Genomic DNA, 20,865 nt, shown 5'->3' on the forward strand with positions numbered 1-20,865 from the left:
AAAAGTTCATTATCATAAAGCTTGAACATGATTTGCAACAAATGCTTTTGTCTTTCAGTTTCATCATTACAAACTTCCCTAAATTAAAAGGGTTTATCTCAAGTAGTACTATCAGCCTGCAGAATTCTATATATTTTAATTATGAGGATGAGTGAGAGTTTAGCCTACCTAGCTAATGACAAAATATCATGTTCTCCATTTAATTAGGCCACATCAAAAGGTTCCTATTTAAATTCTCTTCAATGTGAGGGTGAAATAAATGTTACAGCATCACTAGATTATTCCTTATAAATTACATTATACAGTGGTAGTCATTGAGATGCAGAAGGAAGAAAAACAGAGGGTTTGGGAACTGTTTGGCAGCTGACTGTTGTAGCGGAGCAGATTTCTACATCCCACAGATGGCTAATGCAGCAGTGTTCATATGCTTCACATGGCATGGCAGCACCTCCTGTCCATGCAGAGATGGCAGCAGCACCATGTGATGGAAGCTTCCCAAGGCCCAGGCTGCTCTGACTATGGCTTGGTATTCGAAACACGGAACAGAAGGAGCCAGAGGTCCTCTCTCATTTACCACCTCATGGGGGTTGTTGCATGAGCCCACCTTTCTGCTGGTGTTTGTTGGCATCAGACTGGGATACAGGCAGCAGGTGTGCATCAAGGCTCGGCACAGCACATGCTTCAGTTGTGGGTCTTAGTACAGTGATAACTTCCAATCCTTTCCTACTTTTATAGATCCCTTTATTACAAAGATACAGAGATGCTGAGCTCCCAGACAGACTCCTAGATGCCTCTGATGCAAGGATAGAGAGATAAAGCACAAACAGACTTTTAAAGCTTGAGATTGCAAAATATACATGGTATGTGGGGGAAGAAAAAGAAGATGCCTTAAAGGCTGGTGGCAACATCCAGTCCAGGAGATCCAGCAACCTGCAAGTCAAGCAAGACTCACTGCTCTGCTCACTGCCAAGAGCTGTTTCAGATCACAGAATCATTCCTACTTGGTTGTTTCCTAGGGCTTTCACAAACCTGTCTTTGACTGGTTTAAATGGCCTCAGAGCAAAGAGGTTTCCTAAAGTTTTTCACTATGTTTTTTATTTTATTTATATAAAGAATATACTTTCATCTTGCTGTGTTTTAAGAGCTCTATCAGGAAAGCAGAAAGTGGTAGCACTAAGTTGTCCAATCTCTTACATTCTTTTCTTTTTTCTTTCAACAGGCCAAACTATCCCAGCTTTGCTACTAACCTGTGCAGAGGCTGCCTGAGCAATCCCCAAGTGATTTAAAGGGTGCTAACTTCAGAAGAGTAAAGCCAGGAAGGTGATCAACTGGAGAAAGAGTCTGACTTCAATATTCAACAGTGTCTCCTGGGAAATCAAGCCTCCAGAGCTTCCCATCATTCAGCACACTTGGAGAGCTATCCTCCAAAGTGTGCTCAGCAGACTAACTACTGAGGAAAAAAAACCCCACTCTTACTAAAAATTAGTTCCCTTTATATTTCATCACAGCTCTTGTCACCATTTCTTGTGCTTATCTCAAAGGTTGTGCTTTGTACTGTCTCTTACACCTTCATGCATCTCTTTTATCAACCCTCTTTTAAGGCAGTAAAAAAGAGTAAAATTATTTGAGTGCTCGTAGATTAGGATATTTCTTATTCTCAACAGCCTCCCCTTTCATCTGTCATTGTCAACCTCCCCAAGATTAATAAGGAAAAGACATTTATAAGAGAGAATCCGTTGAGAGCAGAGATGAGCTTGGTACAAAGGATACTAATTGGAACTTCTTTTTAGCTCCACATTGATCCCAACAGCTGTAGATACTTAAAAATCTTTTTCTATAGTGTCCGCACAAAAAAAGAAAGGCATATCAAGAAACAAATTCAGCCAGCATCAGTGTCAGCCTGAAGTAAGCTGGAGGATGATTTCTTGACTCCTTCTGACCATGACAGGAGTTGGAGTTTCATCTTGCATCAGTCACAGCAATGGGAAGGGAGGGGAGGAGACACCAAAAGGAGATGGAGCAAAGCCAGCACAGGGCTGTATAGATGAGTCTGACTAAGAAAGGACATTCCTGTCACCTGCTCTGAAGCAGGAGGGGGAAGAGCCCAGTGTTTAGCACTGGCAGCAAAACATTAATATTACTGCATAATTACAGAGTACTCAGTGTGTATTCAGCCCTGGTGTGTTTTTCAACAGGATTCTACTCCAATTGTATGAGAGCCTGTGGACACCAAAGAAGCTGTGGATTAAGTACCTGCAGCTGCTGCAGCAACAGGAATGTATATACAAGTATACATAGATACACCCACACTATCAGCTAACTGGCAGGAGCACTGGTTAACAAAGTTTAATTAATAGCAAAGTTTTCCTATTTTTCCAAAACTGACAGCCCCTTTTTAAATGTTCCCATCTCTCCAATATTTGTTAGCCCACTGCTCCATCCTCTGGCTCCTCACTTGTATTTCACACGTCCCTCTCGGGGGATCAGGGCTTCTTCCTTCTCTTGAGTACATACAGCGGAAGCCTTTGTCCTGTGTAGAGGGATTCCTTGTGGAACAGGGGCATATGATACCCCTGGAAAGATTGGACAACCGAGGGTTGCTGAGGAAAAACCCCTGAACAGGTCCCTGGCTGCAGGCAGGCCTGGAAAGCACCTGGCTGCAGGCAGGCCTGAGAGTCCTTGGCAAGGTATCCACTGGCAGGCTCCCCCGCTGATTAGAGGCTGTCTAGAGGGACTGGGTGTGAATCTTTGCAAAAGTAGATATAAGCTGGCACAGTTGAACAATAAAGGGAGAACGATGTTTAATTGTATCGGTGTATGTGTCGTTTATCTGGCCAGCTCTCCAGACTCTGTCCCTAACAGTCCTGCTCTTTTCCCAGCACCTCTTCACCTCTGAGGCATTTCAGCAGCTCTGCCCTAAATGATGTGGTCACTGTCACACATAAGAATGATGGTTTCCTAACAGACCAGTGTTCATCAATGCTCTAAAAAAAAGACTTAAAGAAGGGCAGAATCCTGGCCATGCAGAATTTAAGAAGGAGTAGCTGTCACAATCTGGTACTTATTTCATTTTCAACTCATAAGATGAGTGACAAAATAAAAGAACAAGAGAATACAGATGTTTTAAGATATTGCTTTTTTTTCTACTAGAGGTGAAAGCAGGGTGGGTGGATGTGAGATGACACCAGCTGTTAATGGGGGTTTTGCCACTGAAAAAATATGCACAGGTGGCCTTTAGAGTGCTGCTTCATTAACCACCATTAGTCATCCATTTCATAACTGAATGGGTGAACAATTGATGCCTTTGGGCTCTTCTGGAGTTTTGGTCGGTTTGGGGGTTTTTGTTACTGTTGGGAGTTTTTTTAATAACATCTCTACTCTGAAAGTGCAAAGCTCTCTCTGTGCACAGCAGGCAGGGTTGTGTTCATCACAAAAGATAGTACTGAAGAAATACCACGACAAGAGCATGGGATGCCAACCAGAAATAAAGTCTGGCTCCAAATTTGGTCTTGGCAGTTAACACATATGGTTCAGAGAGTCCCTTGCTAACTAAAGGCATCACAGCCTCTGCTCAGGCCTTTGTGTATATCAGTAACAGCTCTCATCAGATTTTATATCCTTCCTGAAATGTTTCAGCATTAATTAAAAAAAAAAAAAAACAAACAGAAAACCTCTTCACCCTGATCCTCTCTCCACACTCAAAGCTTCTTGAGACCCAAGGGAACTTTGGAGCACACACAAGAAGCAGCCCAGGTTTGCTCATCTCATCCACACCACCTTAACTGCACTATTTGCAGTGTTGATAGCTTCAAAAAGCACTGCTAGGTGGTAGCCAGCTCCACCACCAGACATCCAGCACCAGAGGCAGCAGTATTTCTTGGCAGAGCCTGCAGGTATTGGGGCATATATAAGAGGTAGGTACCTAAGACTAGCAGTGCCTTGGATTTGGAATCTCAGGCAGGCAGAGTGTGGCTGGAAGAAAACATTCCACTTCAGCTTACTCTAGCAAGTATCAGAGAAGTTGTCCAGCTTTGAATACTCCGGACTCCTGGGTGTGCTGTGTACACACTGCAGCACAGGGGAAGCAAGCTAGACACATATTCCTTAGCTGATACAGGTTTAGAGGAGACTCTGCATGTGCTGCAGGGCACAGTGCTGTTGGCCACAGAGCTGCTGAAGTCTTCTGCCATGCAGACAGCCAAGCATAACACCTCATGTGTCACAGCGGGGATCTGCTCCACAGACAGCAGTTGAAGGTGCTGCCAGAGCTGAAAAAGCAGCAGAGAAGGTGGGAATGAAAATGAAATGGTCATTTAACTGGGAGGGGGTAAAGCACGGCAACACTTTCACCTCATTTTCAAAGGATTTGATTTTAATGCCCACAATCACGGCACAAAAAGCTGGACAGCAACACACGGAAGTCTTTGGGGAGTTCTCCACTTTTGAAGCCAGACACAAGGCTGAGAAAGAGTCTTTATGATACAGGGAGAGCCACCTGAATTCACAATATTGAATGAGAATGTAAAAAATAATAATGATAATAGCCTGAAGGACTGAGCAGAACTTGGAAGCCATTCCAGGACACACACATGCAGCTTTCTTCTCCCATCAAATCTGCAGGCTGAAAAAGACCAAACAAAAGCAAAATACATGGAAAGATGGTTAGGTGGATATCTGAGATCCCCTCTCTTTTGAGGTGCCAGAAGCAGTAAGATTGCAGGCTGGAGAGAGTTCTTCTATGCAGTGTTTCCATTGTCAGCCTGTCTGAAGTGGAAGAGACTCCTGGAGTCCAATTTCCCAGAGTACTTGAGAGCTTCGGCAAAAAGCTTTGTCACCTGTCAATACAAAGAAGAGGAGGACTGAGCACTACAAAGGCTGCACGACAGAGCAGGCTCCATACTTCTGCTCTGTCACCCTGAAACCTCCTGGTGCAGGTCCAGTCCTTGAGTCCATCCAAATCAATACCAATTTCAAGGTAACTGTGCACAGGAGCTAACTCCAGCCCTCTGGAGCCTGTGTGTCCAGCTGGAGTGATGTAGATGTGCCAGGCTTCCTTTGCAAGACAGCTCTGTTGCATGAGAGCTGTTGTTTTCTCTACAGCCCAAATGTAAAGAGAACCAGGGTTGTTTTCCTCTCTCAAACTCAGAGATTAAAACTCTACAATCCAAATGGTTCAGTGAAATGCATCAAGCAGGTGTGGTAATAAATTTTGGATGGGGACCCTTGTTGTGGTTGTCAGAGTGTGTTTTGCTAGTAGGCAAAGGATGGGTCTTCAATTCCCCATTCCTGATAATCATGTCTGGCCATTATCCTATGAACCTACAGCTTGTCATTCTCCCTGCTCTCCACTCACTCCAATCATAGGAGATTTTGAACAGCTGGACAGCAGTTCAAGTCACTGTTCCATGTCAGTACCCACCAAAATCAGTAGGAGTTTGGCTGCTATGCTTAATGAGAGCCAGATGAGGCTCTTTTGTGACAGGCAAAGCCACTTGCAAAGGAAGGCAAGGTACTGCTGGCAGCAGGAGTTCCACTTTTCATTACCAAATATCTTTTCCCCATCAGGTGTGAAAGGGGTTTGTCAGGAGCCACAAACCAATAATGACTGGCAACTGGGGACTACAACAGGACAGGCAGCAATTCCACTTGGATGGCACTTCTGAACTGGATTGCCCCAAGGATCAATCAAGAAAGCTCGGCTACATCCTGCAGTAAGGTTTAAGGACCATACCAGGAACATATTCCACTAAAAAACACTTCCCATGCCTAATTTAAAGATGTTACATGCAACCCTGTGTGAGATGTTTGCTCTGAAGTGAAAATGATGCAGCAGCAACTTCAGCTGTGCAGTGCAGGACTCCAGAATTTTTTGGTTGGTTGGTTGGTTGGTTTGATTTGGTTTGGTTTTGTTTTACTCAGAGCAATGTCATTTTGTATAGTAGCAAAATGAAGATATATTCAAACCACTGTGTTGTCACAATTTTCAGATACATTATTTGCCAGAGGTAATGAGGGTGCAAACAGACTAGAATCTATGGTCACAAGGGCTTGGAAGCTCTGAAGGCTCTTATGTCTAAGAGGAGAAATAACAATATAGGAAGTACCTCGAAGTTAGTGAGCAGAGCAATCCCACTGTCAATAGCCATCCTCCGGATCACATAATTATCATGGACAAACCTGGTGTTGTTGTTGGGCAGGTTAATCACCAGATCTATTTTCCCATCCCTCACCAGCCTGAAGAGACAATGCACAAGACAGTATGACAATGTGTTCTTCCTAATAAAAACCTCTGGTGAACAGCACAGGCATGCAGCTAAACAATATTGGAAAATGTCATTTGAGCTTAGTCTTCGCTCAAGAAACAATGGGTTGAGGGGTTAAGGCATTAAGCCTTATTCAGGATTTTGGACTTTATTTCAGTTCCAGTCAGCGATGCAAAGCAATATTCAGCCTACATACAGCTCAGCACAGCTCTGTTAAAGGCATAACTGACTGTCATTAAACTGACTGTCCTAACTGTCATTAAAAGGCTAAATATTCAGATTTCATGTATCCTTGCATGAAAATATAGCATGGAGCAATACATCCAAGCCACACTAAACAGGACTGTTCAATGAGATGTTCATTAAGCTGAAACATCCCTTCTATGGCAATTCCAGACAGAACCAGATAAAGCAAAACTTTTGGATTGAATCCAAAGTCCCATTAAATCCTTACCATTGCTTTCAACAGGACTAGCAATTTGCCCCTTGCATTTGCTGTCCTGGATTGTAAACACAAATTTGACGAGGTGAGTGTTACTCTTACCTCCTGACCGGAGGGAGGCTCGGACTCTGGCTTTCCTGCGATGGCCATGCCACAGGATTTGCTGGGATACCATTAGCATTGAGCCAGGCTGAGGTTGCTTCCATGGCATAAAGCTGTCACAGGAAATAAAAGGGTTATTTACTGTGTACCTCACAATACCAAAACTTTTCATTGAACTCATGTGGGCCTGGCCCAACACACAGCCTTGCTGTCGTCAGAGCTCATTTTGGAGGACATTTTTCGTAACAAGGGTGTCTCTCCATCTAGAGAGACACACAGAGAACAGAACAACCTTCCCAACTTTCTGTTATCTGTGATTTCCTGATGGATGATAGTCAGTGAATGGTAGTAGTACTTCCAGAAGCAGTGAAGCTTAGGCAAACCTAAATCCCTGTGACTTTCAATAGGGCTTAAGTTCAATCACCTGCAATTTTTTTTTGCCACATTTTTTTTTTTCTTTTTAATGCCTAGCACTAAGTTTTGAAAAGTAGAACTCTCACCAGTCTTCTGTGGCTGTGTTGCTTTTCCATAGAGATATGGATGCGAAATGATACAGAGGAATTACAAGAGTGATGTAAACACCAAAATGTTCACGTGCCTGCAGCTTGCGAGTATCACTGAAAATGTAGCACTATACAGATATTCTCCATAAATAAGGTTTTCCCTCCCTTGTTTCCTGCCATACGTGGCATCGTATTGGCATTTTTGTTTCTTGGAGATGTCCATCTCAACTGCAGGCTGATAGCAGAGCCAGTGTTGTTCCTGCCCTCACAACAGACGTTCAATTAAACATTCATAAAAATTTTTAATTGAGTGGTACCTGCTGACTTTATGGATCACTCAGTTAAAAATCCCTGTTGTACATTAAAAATACCCCTTTTTGTCTCTCTCCAAAGAAGCTCCAACATTCCTGTGCAGGCTGAGGACATTTCAGATTTTGAAAGCTCTCTAGCTTTAACTAAGTGGAACCACCTACCTTGAAGCCTTGCTCATGCAGTAGTTCTGCTACACTGAGGAATCTGGGGCAGAAGGACTTCTGAAAAAGGAAATTTTTTAGATATAGCACCAAAGCTAGGATTTGGAAACAGTACATTGTTGGGCAGCATGAAGCTCCTCCACATTGTGCTAAGAGGCAAATACACTTTTCTGTGCTGAGTGTGGGCATGGACAGAAATGTCTGCACATGCATGTACAGCACCATTCCCAAGACAACTACTTTGATCCTGAAGCCCAAGTCACTCCCAGCTAAGGCATACTTTGTTACACCAGAGTAAGTGTTCCCATACTAAGTCAGACTGCAACCACCAAAGATTTACTAGTGTATATTAAAAATCTGGGCAATTGCCTTCTCAAATACACCAACCAGAGTCTCCTCAGCTCTTAATTATCTTTTCAATCATTGCCCAAACATTTGCTTTCTCTTCTGGCAGATAACATATATGGATGGGCTTCGGGCTGCCTTTGAATGCTCTGTTTGCACATTCACACGAACAAGAGCTTGTACATGTATGAGTTCATTTCTAAGTCCCATGGGCATATGGAAAGGGAGTCAGGAGACTGGGACACCATATTCCCATGAGGACCTGAATGCCTGACTTACAGCACCTTTGAAAGATTGTCTTATAATGCATACCCAGATCCAACATAATTTAGAAAGATAAGACAACCTCCTGTAGACATCTGCACTTGAATAAGCCATTTTAGAGTAACAGGTAAGCAAAAGTGTCAGCCTAAGTATCTCTGGGATGTTGAAGGTACAGCAATGCAAAGATCAGATGCAACACATGCCCTTCTCACTGCCAAGGCAAGCCAAACCTTGCTTTTAACCTTAGCCTGGTCTGGCCATTTGCAAGTAAGATTATTACAAGCTCCCTTATTCCTGCTAGAGCTACTGATAGCTTAACCTTTATGGATAAGAGAGCAATATCCTGAAGGGTCAACATTTTCCTAAGAAGAAAAGGAGTAAACAGGGGGTTTTTTTCTGAGCACTCTGGAAAGAACCTCATTCTGAAAGCCGTCTCGTTCTGTACATTAACTGGAAAATATAAATATACAATGTGACAGGGTTGGCAGCTTCCCAGTCAGAGAGAATGGTTCTGCCTTCTGGTCAGGGGTGCTGGCTTTCACAATAGTATTATAAATTTCTGTCAAACATGTAGTGAACACTTGTGACACACAAAACAGCCTCTCTATGGAAAGAAATTACAGCTGTCAGTTTGCATCGGGGCAGCCTCAGATTTACAAGCCGGCTGAAATAACCTGTGTAAGAAACCATTAGTTACTAAAGGTGAAAAGTACAAGCATATTTACTTAGTGGAAGGTATTTGTTGTAGAAGAATTGCATTTTTTTCCTTTATCAGAAAAGTTCCATTTCTTATAACCCCTCATGCTTGCCAGCAAGCCTTGCTATTCGTAATGGGCTACATCCTTAGTTCATTCAATGCAGCTACATCAGTTCTCACTGAGATCTAGCTCAAAATGAAGCAAACCCATCTCCTGTGATAATCTTGAATTCTGGATCCAAATCCACAGTGGAGGATGCAAAAATTCTGGCCTATAAGGAACCAAGGCAGAAAGTTACCTTGAAACAACAGACTTGGAGTGCCAGGATGCAAAACAAAATATCAATGCTTTCCGCATCTTGTGGTCACCAGCATAGATGTAAGACAGATGCACTCCATCCCAGAGATATCACTGATTAGCCCAATCAGGAAAGAAAAAAACCCCTAGCTTTTCAACTCCTTTTGCATAAAATATAAATTATTTAATGGCAGACTCAGGGTTTCAGCATCACAGATTTCTCCAGATTGTGGAAAGAGGAAGGTTATCAGCTTGCATAAACTGGCAGAGATTCATTTGTCTAACATGGAAGTCGTATTCCATCTACTGTGGGAGAGCATCAGACCTCTCAGATCCTGGGGATCTCTGACCTGTGCAGTGTCAGGGAGTGCTCACAGCTGAAGGACAACCCAGCAGGCTCACAGTCCCCACCAGCTGCCCAAACTGCCTTGTGCTGTCCCCTGGACATCAAGGAGCATTCACTTGCCTGACCTTAGGGATGATGACCTGGGTTTCCACAGCTCAGCTTGGCACCAGGATTACCACTGGAACTGCACGCCAGCCTGGAAGCTCCCCAACAAGGTGGGTTCATTGCCTGGGCATACTGGGCTCAGTTTGGACTGCAGATCACAGCACAACCATTTGACTCTTGATTTGCAGAACACCCCAGAAACATTTGCAAGGAAACCAAGACCTCCCTCTCTACTCCTGTAACTATATCCATTTAACATTTACCTTCAAGGAGGCAGTGTCCTCTCACCTCAACATGATTAACAGCAAAGGTATAAATGTGCAGCATACCAAATCCCTGAAATATGAACCTAGCTGCTTTGGAGAGAAACAGAATTCAAGACCATTTTGCTTCTTATTTCTCTCTCTCTGCAAGACATAAAAATCCAGACTAAAAATCAGAGCAAGGTGCTAGACATGAAGCAATGAAGTCTTCAAAATTGGGGTGTGCTTTGAGTTCACCATCTACTGTAGGTGAACCACAGCACCTTGGAGACAACCAAAGGGGCTTGTGTACATGCTCCCAACAATGATCAGCCCCCACAGCACCAGAACAGGTTGCAGAAATTATCCTGTAGCTTGAAAACACTCAGTGATGGTCAAGACAGGCTATCTGGTATCTGTCCTGAGACTGTGTTTCTCTCTGAGGATACCACAACAACTTTGCTTGTTTGAGGCAGGTGGGTTCATGTTTGTGATTGAAATGAGAACAGTTGCTAGTGTTTACAGCCCACCTGATGCCTCATTCCTTGTGCCTCTTGTTTCTGCAGTGAGGAGCTCCCCTTTTCTCTAGCCAAATACTCAGAGAAGATCACTCATAGTCTACGTGTCAGGTGAAGGTCAACATTTCAACCTTCCCTTCTCACAGGACTTTATTTCCCCTCTGTTTCAAAGCAGACCATTGAAAAGTACGTAGGTGACAATCTCTAGACTGGGGAGAGGGCAGTACCTGGTTCTCAGAATTGACTTTATGTTTCTTGATTTGTAATTTAATTATAGAAGAAATATGCTGGGATGCAGAGAGACCTTTAAGCGACTGACCTGTTGTTTTCAAGTTTCTTTTGTGAGAAAATGAACTGTAAACCACTCATTAAAAAGGACAGAATCTTCTTATTTTAAAAGGTTTGTGGAGTTGAGCTTTTGGCTTTATCTTTTCTTTTTCCCTTCTTTTTTTCTTAACACCTTTGTACAAAGAACATTCGGCTCAGTTTAACAGCTACTAACACAGAATTTACAGAAATGCTTTCTATAGCTAAAATTACATTTTTTCTGCCCATTCCCCTTTAGCTGCTATCCAGAAAATACACTTGAATTTTAAACACTAGTCTCTCTCCTTTTTTTCTCCTCCTGGCTTTGCTTTTCTCTGGTTTTTAATGCTGTTTTTAAATATGCAGTACATACAGTAGACATACAGTACCACCAACTTCCCAGAGTTTCATATTGCTAGCTGGGTGCCTGCGGCAGCTGTGCCATAGCACGAGGTGCTGCGATCTTCCAAAAGCATCTCCTTAGCGAAGCCACTGGGCAGGATCAGCCACACACTCACACACGCGTGCACACATAAACACACAGATAGCTCCAGTAAGATGGGTTGACAGCAAAGAGGCAGGAAGGGTCTCCATGTAGAGTTCCACGGACAAAGGTTTATTGCAGCCACACCATGAAGGAATCCAGGGACGAAGACAAAGAACAACGCAGCATCCAGGTTTAAGTATGGGAGTGGATTGTGGATTGAGGATCAGAGACCAATGATCTGAGGGCACAGGGGGGGGAGGGGGGGGTTACAAAGGAGGGACTAGGGTAAGGGAACCAATAGGGAAACTCTGCGGGAGTGGCGAGGGGCAAGGGCCAATGGGGGAACTTGGAGTGGAGAACCTTCTAGGGAAGGAACATACAAGGTAACAAAGGGGCAGAGAGGCCAATGGCCAACCAGGGAAGCAAAGCTGGGGTACATTAACATAGCAAAGCAGAGCATCCTGGGAGAAGCCTTTCTGGTCACCCTGATCTGTGGAGGTTCTTTTGGTACTAGGGACTGCCTCAGACTCTCTTTGTCCCTTGTATTGTAGGCTCACCAGCCACCACAGTTTCATACTGAACTTTTAAACTTTATCTAGGTAGCAAGCAATTTTTCTGCTAATTAGAGGTAACTTAGAGCAACTGCTTCCATCCCCAGATTTGTATGTATATGTTGACATTTGAGGACTCCACGGTAACCTGTGTTAGCAGAATTCATGTTCCTTTCTGGCCACTTTTCACACACTTCCTTCACATCCTCTGCTGGCACAAACAGCCAAAGACATTTTTCACACCCCAGTTGTCTGACAGGAAAATTCATCTATTCTATGGTTTTGTTTTATCAGCTTTATGCAGTCATGTAGGGCATATAAGCTTATTGCAAGCACAGTGTGAAAATGGCAGGAGGCAATCAGATGGTTTTATGGGGCCCAAGAATGTTCTAGTTGTATTGGAAGTGTATGAAGTTTTGAGGAATATACATACATCCAAAGTTTACAAGTGTCTCTGATTTTGGCACCTTAAGCAGTCAGTAACTATTCCTTGATAAAGAACCAAGACGTTTTTGTTTTTCTGCCTAGCTCCCTGTTCGTTATGAAACATACAACCTCCTCACTGATCCAGGCCTGTGAAAGGGGCAGGGCTGTTCCTAAGGCAAACCTGTCAGGAACTGTAATAAATGGTTAAAAGTTCTTTTTTTTTTTTTTTTGGTTGAGAAGAAGTTAAAAGTTGCTTGTTAGAAGAGTGGGGGTATGCAGTTAATGAGTTAATTGTTATTGCGATTGTACGGGTGTAATGTTGCCATGTGCCCACTAGATGGGGACACCAATGGGGGAAAGTAGTGGGTCTATAGAAAGGAGGAGAATGTTCTAGAATGTTCTTAAGATACCCTAATAATTATGATGTAAACACTTTGGGGGATTATTGGTTAGTGGGCAAACCAATCACTCGGTGCCCCAGAGACTGACAGAACTGAACACCAATGAAGACCCTAACAACGAGCCATCAGAGGGAGGGTCTGAGCTGCACCAATCACAACATCGAAAGAGACTATAAGAATTGCTCCAGGGCTCAGCTCCCCCCCCCCCCCCCCCCCCATTCCCCCCCCCCCCCCCCCCCCGTCTTCCTGAGGAACCTGAGTCCAAGGGAACACCCTGTGCGTCGCACGGTTTGTTTTTCTGGGTTGTCGAGTGGGACTTGGGCTTACCTCGAGTCTCCGCTCCTGGTGTTCTTTTTAATAAATGAGCAGACTTTTACTCCACCCAAAAAAGTCCAAGCCTCGTTTATAACAGAACTTCCTCACATAAAGGCTCTTTGCAGAACCCATTGCACTGGAGAGCATTCCCATAATATCACTTAAATTTTCTGTCACACAAAGCAACTTTCGGTGATAACGGCAAGAGATGAAACCCTAAAGTCCGAGCTCTTGTCTACCATGGAGTCAAGGGACCTGCAGAATCTGTGTCCAAAAGGCAACCCCTTAGAGGAGACAGTTCTGGAAAAGTGTGGAAACCAGAAACATCAGTACAAAAATGTAGCATTGTCTCTTTCTTTCTGAGCTACTTCTGGGTCACAGGAGCTGCAGGGTAGGGAACAATATCAGCTGTGCACAGTCATCAAACAAAGAAAGGATTGATGGCAGAAAAGCGGGGGGCAGAAAAGGGTGAAGACTTGTTGGAAATGATACAACTTTTAAATTTTTTAAGTAACTTTAGTCAGGGGTTTGTCTGCCTTTGACAAGGGGGTGGGGAATTAGGGTTTCTCTTCAAAAGACTGTTTACCGATGGTTTGAGTTTCACTGTGTGAGATCTGATGGGCTTCAATCAACAAAAAGAAGATTCCTGGACTCTCAGAGTTTAACAACTACACATTGGAAGTAACCGGAAGATACAGGGGAGATAAATGGACATTAATAGACATTACCCCGTGGTGTGGTTGGAGATCCCTGGTCTGGGAAAGGATTGATAAGAGAATGAGAACCGTATTAGTATTGAAGGCAAAGTGATCAATAACAAATAGAAGACCAAATACTAAGAATTGTGTAATGTAGAACCAATCAACAAGAATTTCTTTGGGGTTTTTATGTATAAATATGTGAGAAGTCTGGTAAAGAACTCTGTGTGATGCAATGATTTCCACTGCACAACCTGGGCAAGTGTGGATGGAGTGATTTCTATTGCACATCCTGGCCAGAATAAAAACCTGGCCAGAATAAAGTAATGCCTGATTCTCTAACGCTTAAAAGATGTTGTTGGAGAGTTTCTTCTATTGCCGCAGTTTTGCTGACAGACTGATGTCCTTCAACCCCTCATCCCACAGCACTGAAGTACATTCCCATCATGACTCCAGTGAGGAGAGGGATGTGACAGTGCCATGCCTGGGGAGGCCTCACAGCCCAACAGCATAACAGCAATAACCAGCCCACAACACCCCAACATCATCAGCTTTTCTGCACCATCATCGATGCTACAACTCTGCTGGAATGAAACGTGTGCCTTCATGGGGAAAGCTTAGCAGATCCAACTTTGCAGCATGGAAACTGCCTCCCTGTTTGGGAGGGTTGGAGGGGAACTAGTTTGAAAAGGGCAAGGGGCAATGCACAGATGAAGGGGGTTCATATGTAAAGTAGCATGGCCAGGGCTCCTGTTTGGGAGGGAGCACAGAGGGAGCTCTGGGTTCTGGTTGGGATGTTTCTCTGTACTGACCACCTACAACATTTGTTTCCTCAGAAACGTGTCTTAGAGCTCTCTGATCCCAAGTCTCTGCTTGCAGCAATCCCTGGGAGCTTCCTACTGCAAACTTCTGCACTTCCCAGTAGAAACTGTCAGGAGATAGAGGGAAAACCCACCAGACCAGCCTTATTGAATCCAGTAAAGATCTCTCCATGGTGTTTGTTCCTCACTGTCTTACTGCACTTCAAGATGAAATGCAGAGAAACAAATTTAAGCCATGAAGCCACAGGAATGAAAACAAGGCAAAAGCTACTGAGTTCCTCTGTGTTGCTCCTTTCTCAGCTTTGATTTTTAGGACTCACCTGGATTCCAATCAAAATTCCTTCCTTAGGAAATGTAAACCCTGTGGCAAGCAGAGCCTTCTGGAAGGCAGTGTACACGTCCTCCCCAAAGCATGCAACCTGCAGAAAGGCACAAAGAAGGCAGCATGAGGGGAAAACCAAAAACAACCCAAAAACATTGCCTTAAAAAGAAACAGGAATGACATTTTCAAATAGGCTCTTTTGTTTCTGTGAGAAGAAGCCAGGCTGCTTTTGCATGGAGCCTGCAGGCATGGGGAACAGGCAGTAAATCAGAAAATCACTGCTGACAAATTTCGTAATTTTAATGAAGCAATAATGGAGGAATAAGCAATAGTTTAGTTTCAAACAGCACACCGAGGAGTAACAATTGATTCTGCTAAGTTATTGGGATGCTGTACACAGCCTCTGCTCCAATATTTGGGTTTGCACTGCAAATTATTTAACATTATAGAAGGCTTAGACAGCAGTGAGAGTTGTGCACACAGGCACGGTTCCTCTGTGTGCCTGCAAACCACGGTAAGGCAGTGCTTGTGCTCTGGTGTATTCCTGGCATTTCTTGTGAAGGAAAACCACAGGATATAAAGATGCTTTTCCATTAGAAGTCCAGAGATGAACGAAGTTCAAGTAAAATTTTAGTATTTACTTAAGAAAAGAACAAAGCGATCAGGGCAATTCATAATAATTTACTTTATATAAAGAAATAGTTGAGGAAGAAACCAGTAAGAATCATTTAGCAGTTCTCCAGCATTCAGAACTGGATGTGGAGCTTGGTTGCTTACAGACTGTCATATGATAACAATCTTCTGAAGGAGCTGAAGTGCATTCCTAACCAAAATTTGGAATTCCGGTGACAAAAAGAGGAGTAAGTGAGGTTTTGTGGAAGTTTAAAAAGAAAAAAACCCAACCAATCAACCTTCACTTTTTCTGGTCAGCTCCACACTTGTTGAAAAACAATCAGAAGCAGGAACTGTCACTGATTTTTCTCTTTGAAATAACAAATCGACCAACATATACAGATGAGATAAAGGGGCTGATTGAGAATTGCTCTCCCATTTTCCTCTTATGGTCCTTCCCATCCCAGAGTGAGCCCTCACATTCATGGTCTCACTGTTACCATGGTGAGCAGAAACCAGTATTTCACTAAAGAAGAATAAATGATGATTTGCCAGATCTGCTGAAGTAAAAAAAAAAAAAAAAAAAACAACTAAACAAACAAAAATCCCACAAGGGAAGGGATTAAAAAAAAATCATGACAACATGATACAGTGTATCTATATTCTATGTATATCCTGGGCTTTTTAGGGTGACAGACAGACCCTGCCTTGTAGGCTCTCCAGCCTTCCAGGAGAGGTTTATTATTATGGAATGGTCCACAGCCACAATACTCAAAGGGACCCCCTTCTTCTCCTGTTGTGGGAACCATGGCTTACAGCAAAATAAATCTCTGCCAGACAAATATGACAAATTCAAGCCCAGATCAAGCCATGTGTGTGAAAAATGTCTGTGAGGAATAACTGAGCATTTTACCCAAAGCAAGTTATTATCCTTACTTCACTATAAGAAAGACTTCCATAACTGTCACACTTTATGGCATTTGTGAATATGGATCTTTCCAACTCATAAAAGTTAATAATCCCTCTTTTATGACCATGGTAATCTCTAACTCTGTATAAAGCCCAGAAAAATAATTCTTTTCCCTAGTTATATATTTATTCTTTTTTTTGGCAAGGAGGTTGTCTGTGTACTCAATTTTGTTATGAAAATCAGGAAGTCACAGAAGTCACTTGGCTTTTTTCTGCCTATTAACTACACTGAAAGGAAATCTTCTGCAATACTGATTTCTAGCACATTATGTAGAGTAAAATAAAGTAATTCTGGAGAGATGTAGGAGACCTAAGGCTGTTCTTACTTTGTATCTGGGTAGAGTACTTTTTCATACTAGCATGGTAAGGATTTTCTAATGAAAACAGCTCCTGCAGACATACCCAAGCTCACATTCAATGGAGCAGCTCAGGTTCTGCCACCTGCCTAGTGATAGTACAGCAGACTTAAGTCTAATCAAATTGCCTCAGTATTTAATCACTTCCCAAGAGAGTGTTCTGGCCCAGAATAATTTTTTGCTAGTGGAACTCATTCTAGAAGTAACAGAACACATAAAATTTAAAGACCACTTGGGTGTATCTTTGGATGCCCTTGATAGCTCAGCAATAACTCATAAAGAAATTCTTTTTCTACATGAGTCAGTGTCACTTTAGGTGATATAGATGGAAACCTGTGCCTGTGAGGTGGAGGGTGCTGATCCTGGGCAGGAAGATGCCCAGCCCTGTGCCCTCACAGCATGCCATAACCACACCAGGAGACATTCCAGCAGCGCCTCACAGCCTGGCTGCACAGAGTGAGGAAAGCTGCCCAGGCTAATCCTGCCCACACTCCCTGTAGCCACCACATTTTATTGTCTCTTTCTTTCCTTTTGCACCTTGGGACATGCCTTGATGGTTACCAGGCAACAAGAAAATACCACCTGCCTTTAAGCAACTGGCACATCCCAAGACCAACCACTCATGCCCTGGAGTCTCCACATCGCTGCTGCTACAAGTGTCCATGGGGGTTGGGAGCTGTAACCACTTGTCTGTCCAGAAGCACATAATTCACAAAACAGTCTCCCAGAACACAACAGCTCTCAGATAAATTCATTTCGGGCTGTCACACAGACCAGGTCCAACTCAGGGAGCTGACATTCAGGTAAAGAGGGACATCCAGTGGCTGAAAAAACTGGGTTTTCCAGGACATTGCAGGTTATACAGCTAAGAAAGATGTTTTCAATTTTCTGAAGAAGCTACAGATGCCATCTTGATTCAGGCAGTAATAAGATCACTTTCAAAGATTCATGATGTTTAAAGTCAACTTGGTTTAAAAAAAAATAAAAAAAACCATAAAAGATACCTCCCCAGTAGAGGCCATTTCACATCGGAGAACAGGGTCAGCATCTCTCAGCCTGGACCAGGAAAACATTGGGGCCTGGTGAAATAAAGAGGAAGGAGGGAGGAAGAATCAAAATTGGATCATTTAAAAAGAATGTAAAAATTCCAGCTACAGATGGAAGTGACAGAAAGAGACATGAATTGATCCAAAAAAAGCAGTGGTCAAGGCTGATAAGCAAAGGAATACTTGGCAAAGTAGTTCCCTCAGCATCTTGATGATGGACTGGAACAAATAACCATCTATTCCACCAATAAATCAATCATCTAACTCTTGCATCCTGCTCACATTCCAGTGGTAGATTTTCAGTCAGTGGTAGCCCACTATCAGTATGATTTTAAGGGCACAATTTTAAACAAAAAGGCTGTGAAGCACTTAATTCATGGAACAAGGAGAGATACTATCTGAATCCAGTTGATTTTTCAGAGAATGCTGTTCTCCATGAAATGTTTCATTTGCAGAAATAAAACTATTCCACAAGAATGCACTTTTTTTGGTGTGAAAAAAATGAAACTTTGCAAATTATTTTCATATTTTCCTTCTCCCTCACATCCAGAAATACACACTTGTAATTTTTTTTCTCTTTTATATGCTAATTTTAAGCTCCATGATGATGATTATATGAGGACTTAGATCACAGCACTCTCTGAGTTCTCTTGTCTAATTTGATCTTAAAATAAGAAACATGGAGGGGAGGGAGGAAAAGAAAGTTTCTGTTAAAGAACCAATGACCATTTGTAACAAACATGGAACAAATTTCCTACTACCAAGTAATTTTCTGTAGGGCTTCTCCACATCCTAAACTACTAATGGTATTTGCATAAAGGCAGCAAGATTTCTGCTTAAAAATGGATCTATTTTTAAATTTGAAGCTACAATTCTGTCCCTGGAGGTCTCCTAGGGTAACATGAAGCTGCTGCTTCATGACACATAACAATGACCAGTTAAAATGAGACAGGAGAAATTCAAAACGTTTCTCAAAAAAGGTCACATGTCTTTGTGACTTCTAGATCAGTTTTGTTTCCACTGTAAGTAAAGAGAAAATATTTACAGTGGCCAACTCAAGCTGAGATATGGCAGTTAAGGTGGATTGTTTTAATGTACATTGTCTTGAAAGGTAACAAGCAGCAAAGCCTTCCACCAGCTCCCTAATTTTTATCTGCCATGACCATGAAAATGCATCATCAGGAGCAGACTCTGGTGCTGCAACTAAACCCTATTTAAAACTTAGCCAGTCATTCTCGGCCCAGGATTTAATCTTGGTCAGGCCCTGATACTTGCACCAGTCTGGAAGCAAACATGGCGAGACAGTATTTCAATCACTAAAGCTTAAACAGTGGTTGTTACTCTAATTCACAAAGGAGCAGCTATGTTGAGAATGAAGAAAAAAGTTTCATATCCTCTTTTAAGAACTGCTGAAGAAACAAGATCCTGTCTCCATGCAAATACTACTAGCAATAAATTGTAAGAGGACAGAAAATATGATGCATGAATAACAACAAACAGGCTAAACTGGAATATTTTCAAAGTTTAGCATTTCCAAAGGTGTTAGCAGGTTTTTATATTTGACAAATCCACACAGAACACAAGCAGTATAAAAAGCTTTGTAGGGAAGTTTTCAAGAATAAAGCTGGGTTTTCCGCTCCAGCATTCCCAGGAGAGACAAAACTCTTGACAGTTCAGCTAACAACAGTGCAGAAGCCCCAAGTCTAAATAGTAGAAATTTATAAAAATAAATTAGACTCAAAAAAAAAAAAGTCTCAAGTTTGAATTTCAGGTAATGAGATAATGCCTATCTGTGACATCAAAATAAAATGTAAAGCTACATCTAGACTGACTGGCTTGGGTCACAGATGTGGCTTTAATTTTAATAGGTCTGAACATTTTATTAGTAGAAAGATGTTGGTTTTCTGCTTCCTCAGTTTTCACTTGATTTGGAAGCTATTAAAGCTTGGAAGTTTCTGTATAAACAGTTAAACAATTCTCATTATCCCTTGGATTTTATGCATTACTGTTCTAGATTTTTATGATTAGGAGCTTCAATTAATATTTTTTTCTTCCACTAAGCATTCAAAAATATCTACAGTACACTTTACTATGTTGGGTCCTATACAAACTTAGTAATTATAAAAAGTAAAACTTTGGCCTTACTGAAACCAAAGGATGCAAAACTTTCACCCCTATTTTAACTGGTGGTGAATATAAAGGAGATTATGTGCATTTGACAGCCCATGTCCCAGATCCTGCAGATAAAATCTGGGGGGCACTCACAACACAAAGTTGTGCATGTCCACATGTGTATTACATGGTATTATGAAATAGCCTGAACTACAGTGTTCAACTCTGCAAGTGTAAATTTATAATGCAGCCCATAAACAGGATTCAGAATAGGTTAGAAGCTAAAAATAAAGGAAGATTTGGTTTCACTGGATAATTTTCCTCTGATTTTTCTCTAAAGTTTCCAAGTAGATTATCTTGACAGAAGCTACAAAAGGTCAATTTGGCCTTTGGCCAGTGAGTAAATTGTTCTCTCTGGGCATTAAAGTACTAATGTTATGTTAATGTGCTATGTTCTGGCTCTGTGGTGGGGTTTTTGTTGTTCTTTTGGAAACCGTACCTTAATCCCAACATATCTGGATGGAAAAATGGGATGTTCCATTGTGGGGAGGGATGACTCATTAACCTGTTTTCCAATCATCACCTTAGTGGCCACATCAATGAAGTCCACACCCAGAGTCTTGGATACAAAGGGGAAGGAGCGTGAAGCCCGCAAATTGCACTCTATCACCTGGTGGGATTAAAAAAGATAAATACCAGGGTCAGGGACTGTCCAGGGAAGAAATAGATTGATTTTTATTTTTTGAAATCAGCCCTGAGTCCTCTTGGCAGTGATGATCTTCAGATTGTCAAATAAGAAACACAGGAATCTGGATCATTATTAAAACAGGGATGAGGGATGGGGA

The 20,865-nt window shown here is 42.3% G+C and overlaps 1 protein-coding gene across 1 annotated transcript in view; it reads right to left on the minus strand.

Annotated features, from left to right (window-relative positions):
• Positions 1-4,354: 4,354 nt before the first annotated feature.
• The window catches only part of CPS1 (carbamoyl-phosphate synthase 1), a 108,283-nt gene continuing 91,772 nt past the window's right edge, over positions 4,355-20,865 (minus strand). The window contains exons 32-38 of the mRNA XM_069021793.1: positions 20,520-20,690; positions 17,867-17,941; positions 14,924-15,022; positions 7,784-7,843; positions 6,808-6,920; positions 6,105-6,234; positions 4,355-4,835 (exon numbers count right to left, since the gene is read on the minus strand). Coding sequence (XP_068877894.1) covers positions 4,737-4,835; positions 6,105-6,234; positions 6,808-6,920; positions 7,784-7,843; positions 14,924-15,022; positions 17,867-17,941; positions 20,520-20,690 — 747 coding nt within the window. The 3' untranslated portion in view covers positions 4,355-4,736. The remainder of the gene's footprint in view (positions 4,836-6,104; positions 6,235-6,807; positions 6,921-7,783; positions 7,844-14,923; positions 15,023-17,866; positions 17,942-20,519; positions 20,691-20,865) is intronic.

This window comes from Aphelocoma coerulescens, chromosome 7, assembly GCF_041296385.1.
Source record: "Aphelocoma coerulescens isolate FSJ_1873_10779 chromosome 7, UR_Acoe_1.0, whole genome shotgun sequence".
Taxonomy (NCBI): domain Eukaryota; kingdom Metazoa; phylum Chordata; class Aves; order Passeriformes; family Corvidae; genus Aphelocoma; species Aphelocoma coerulescens.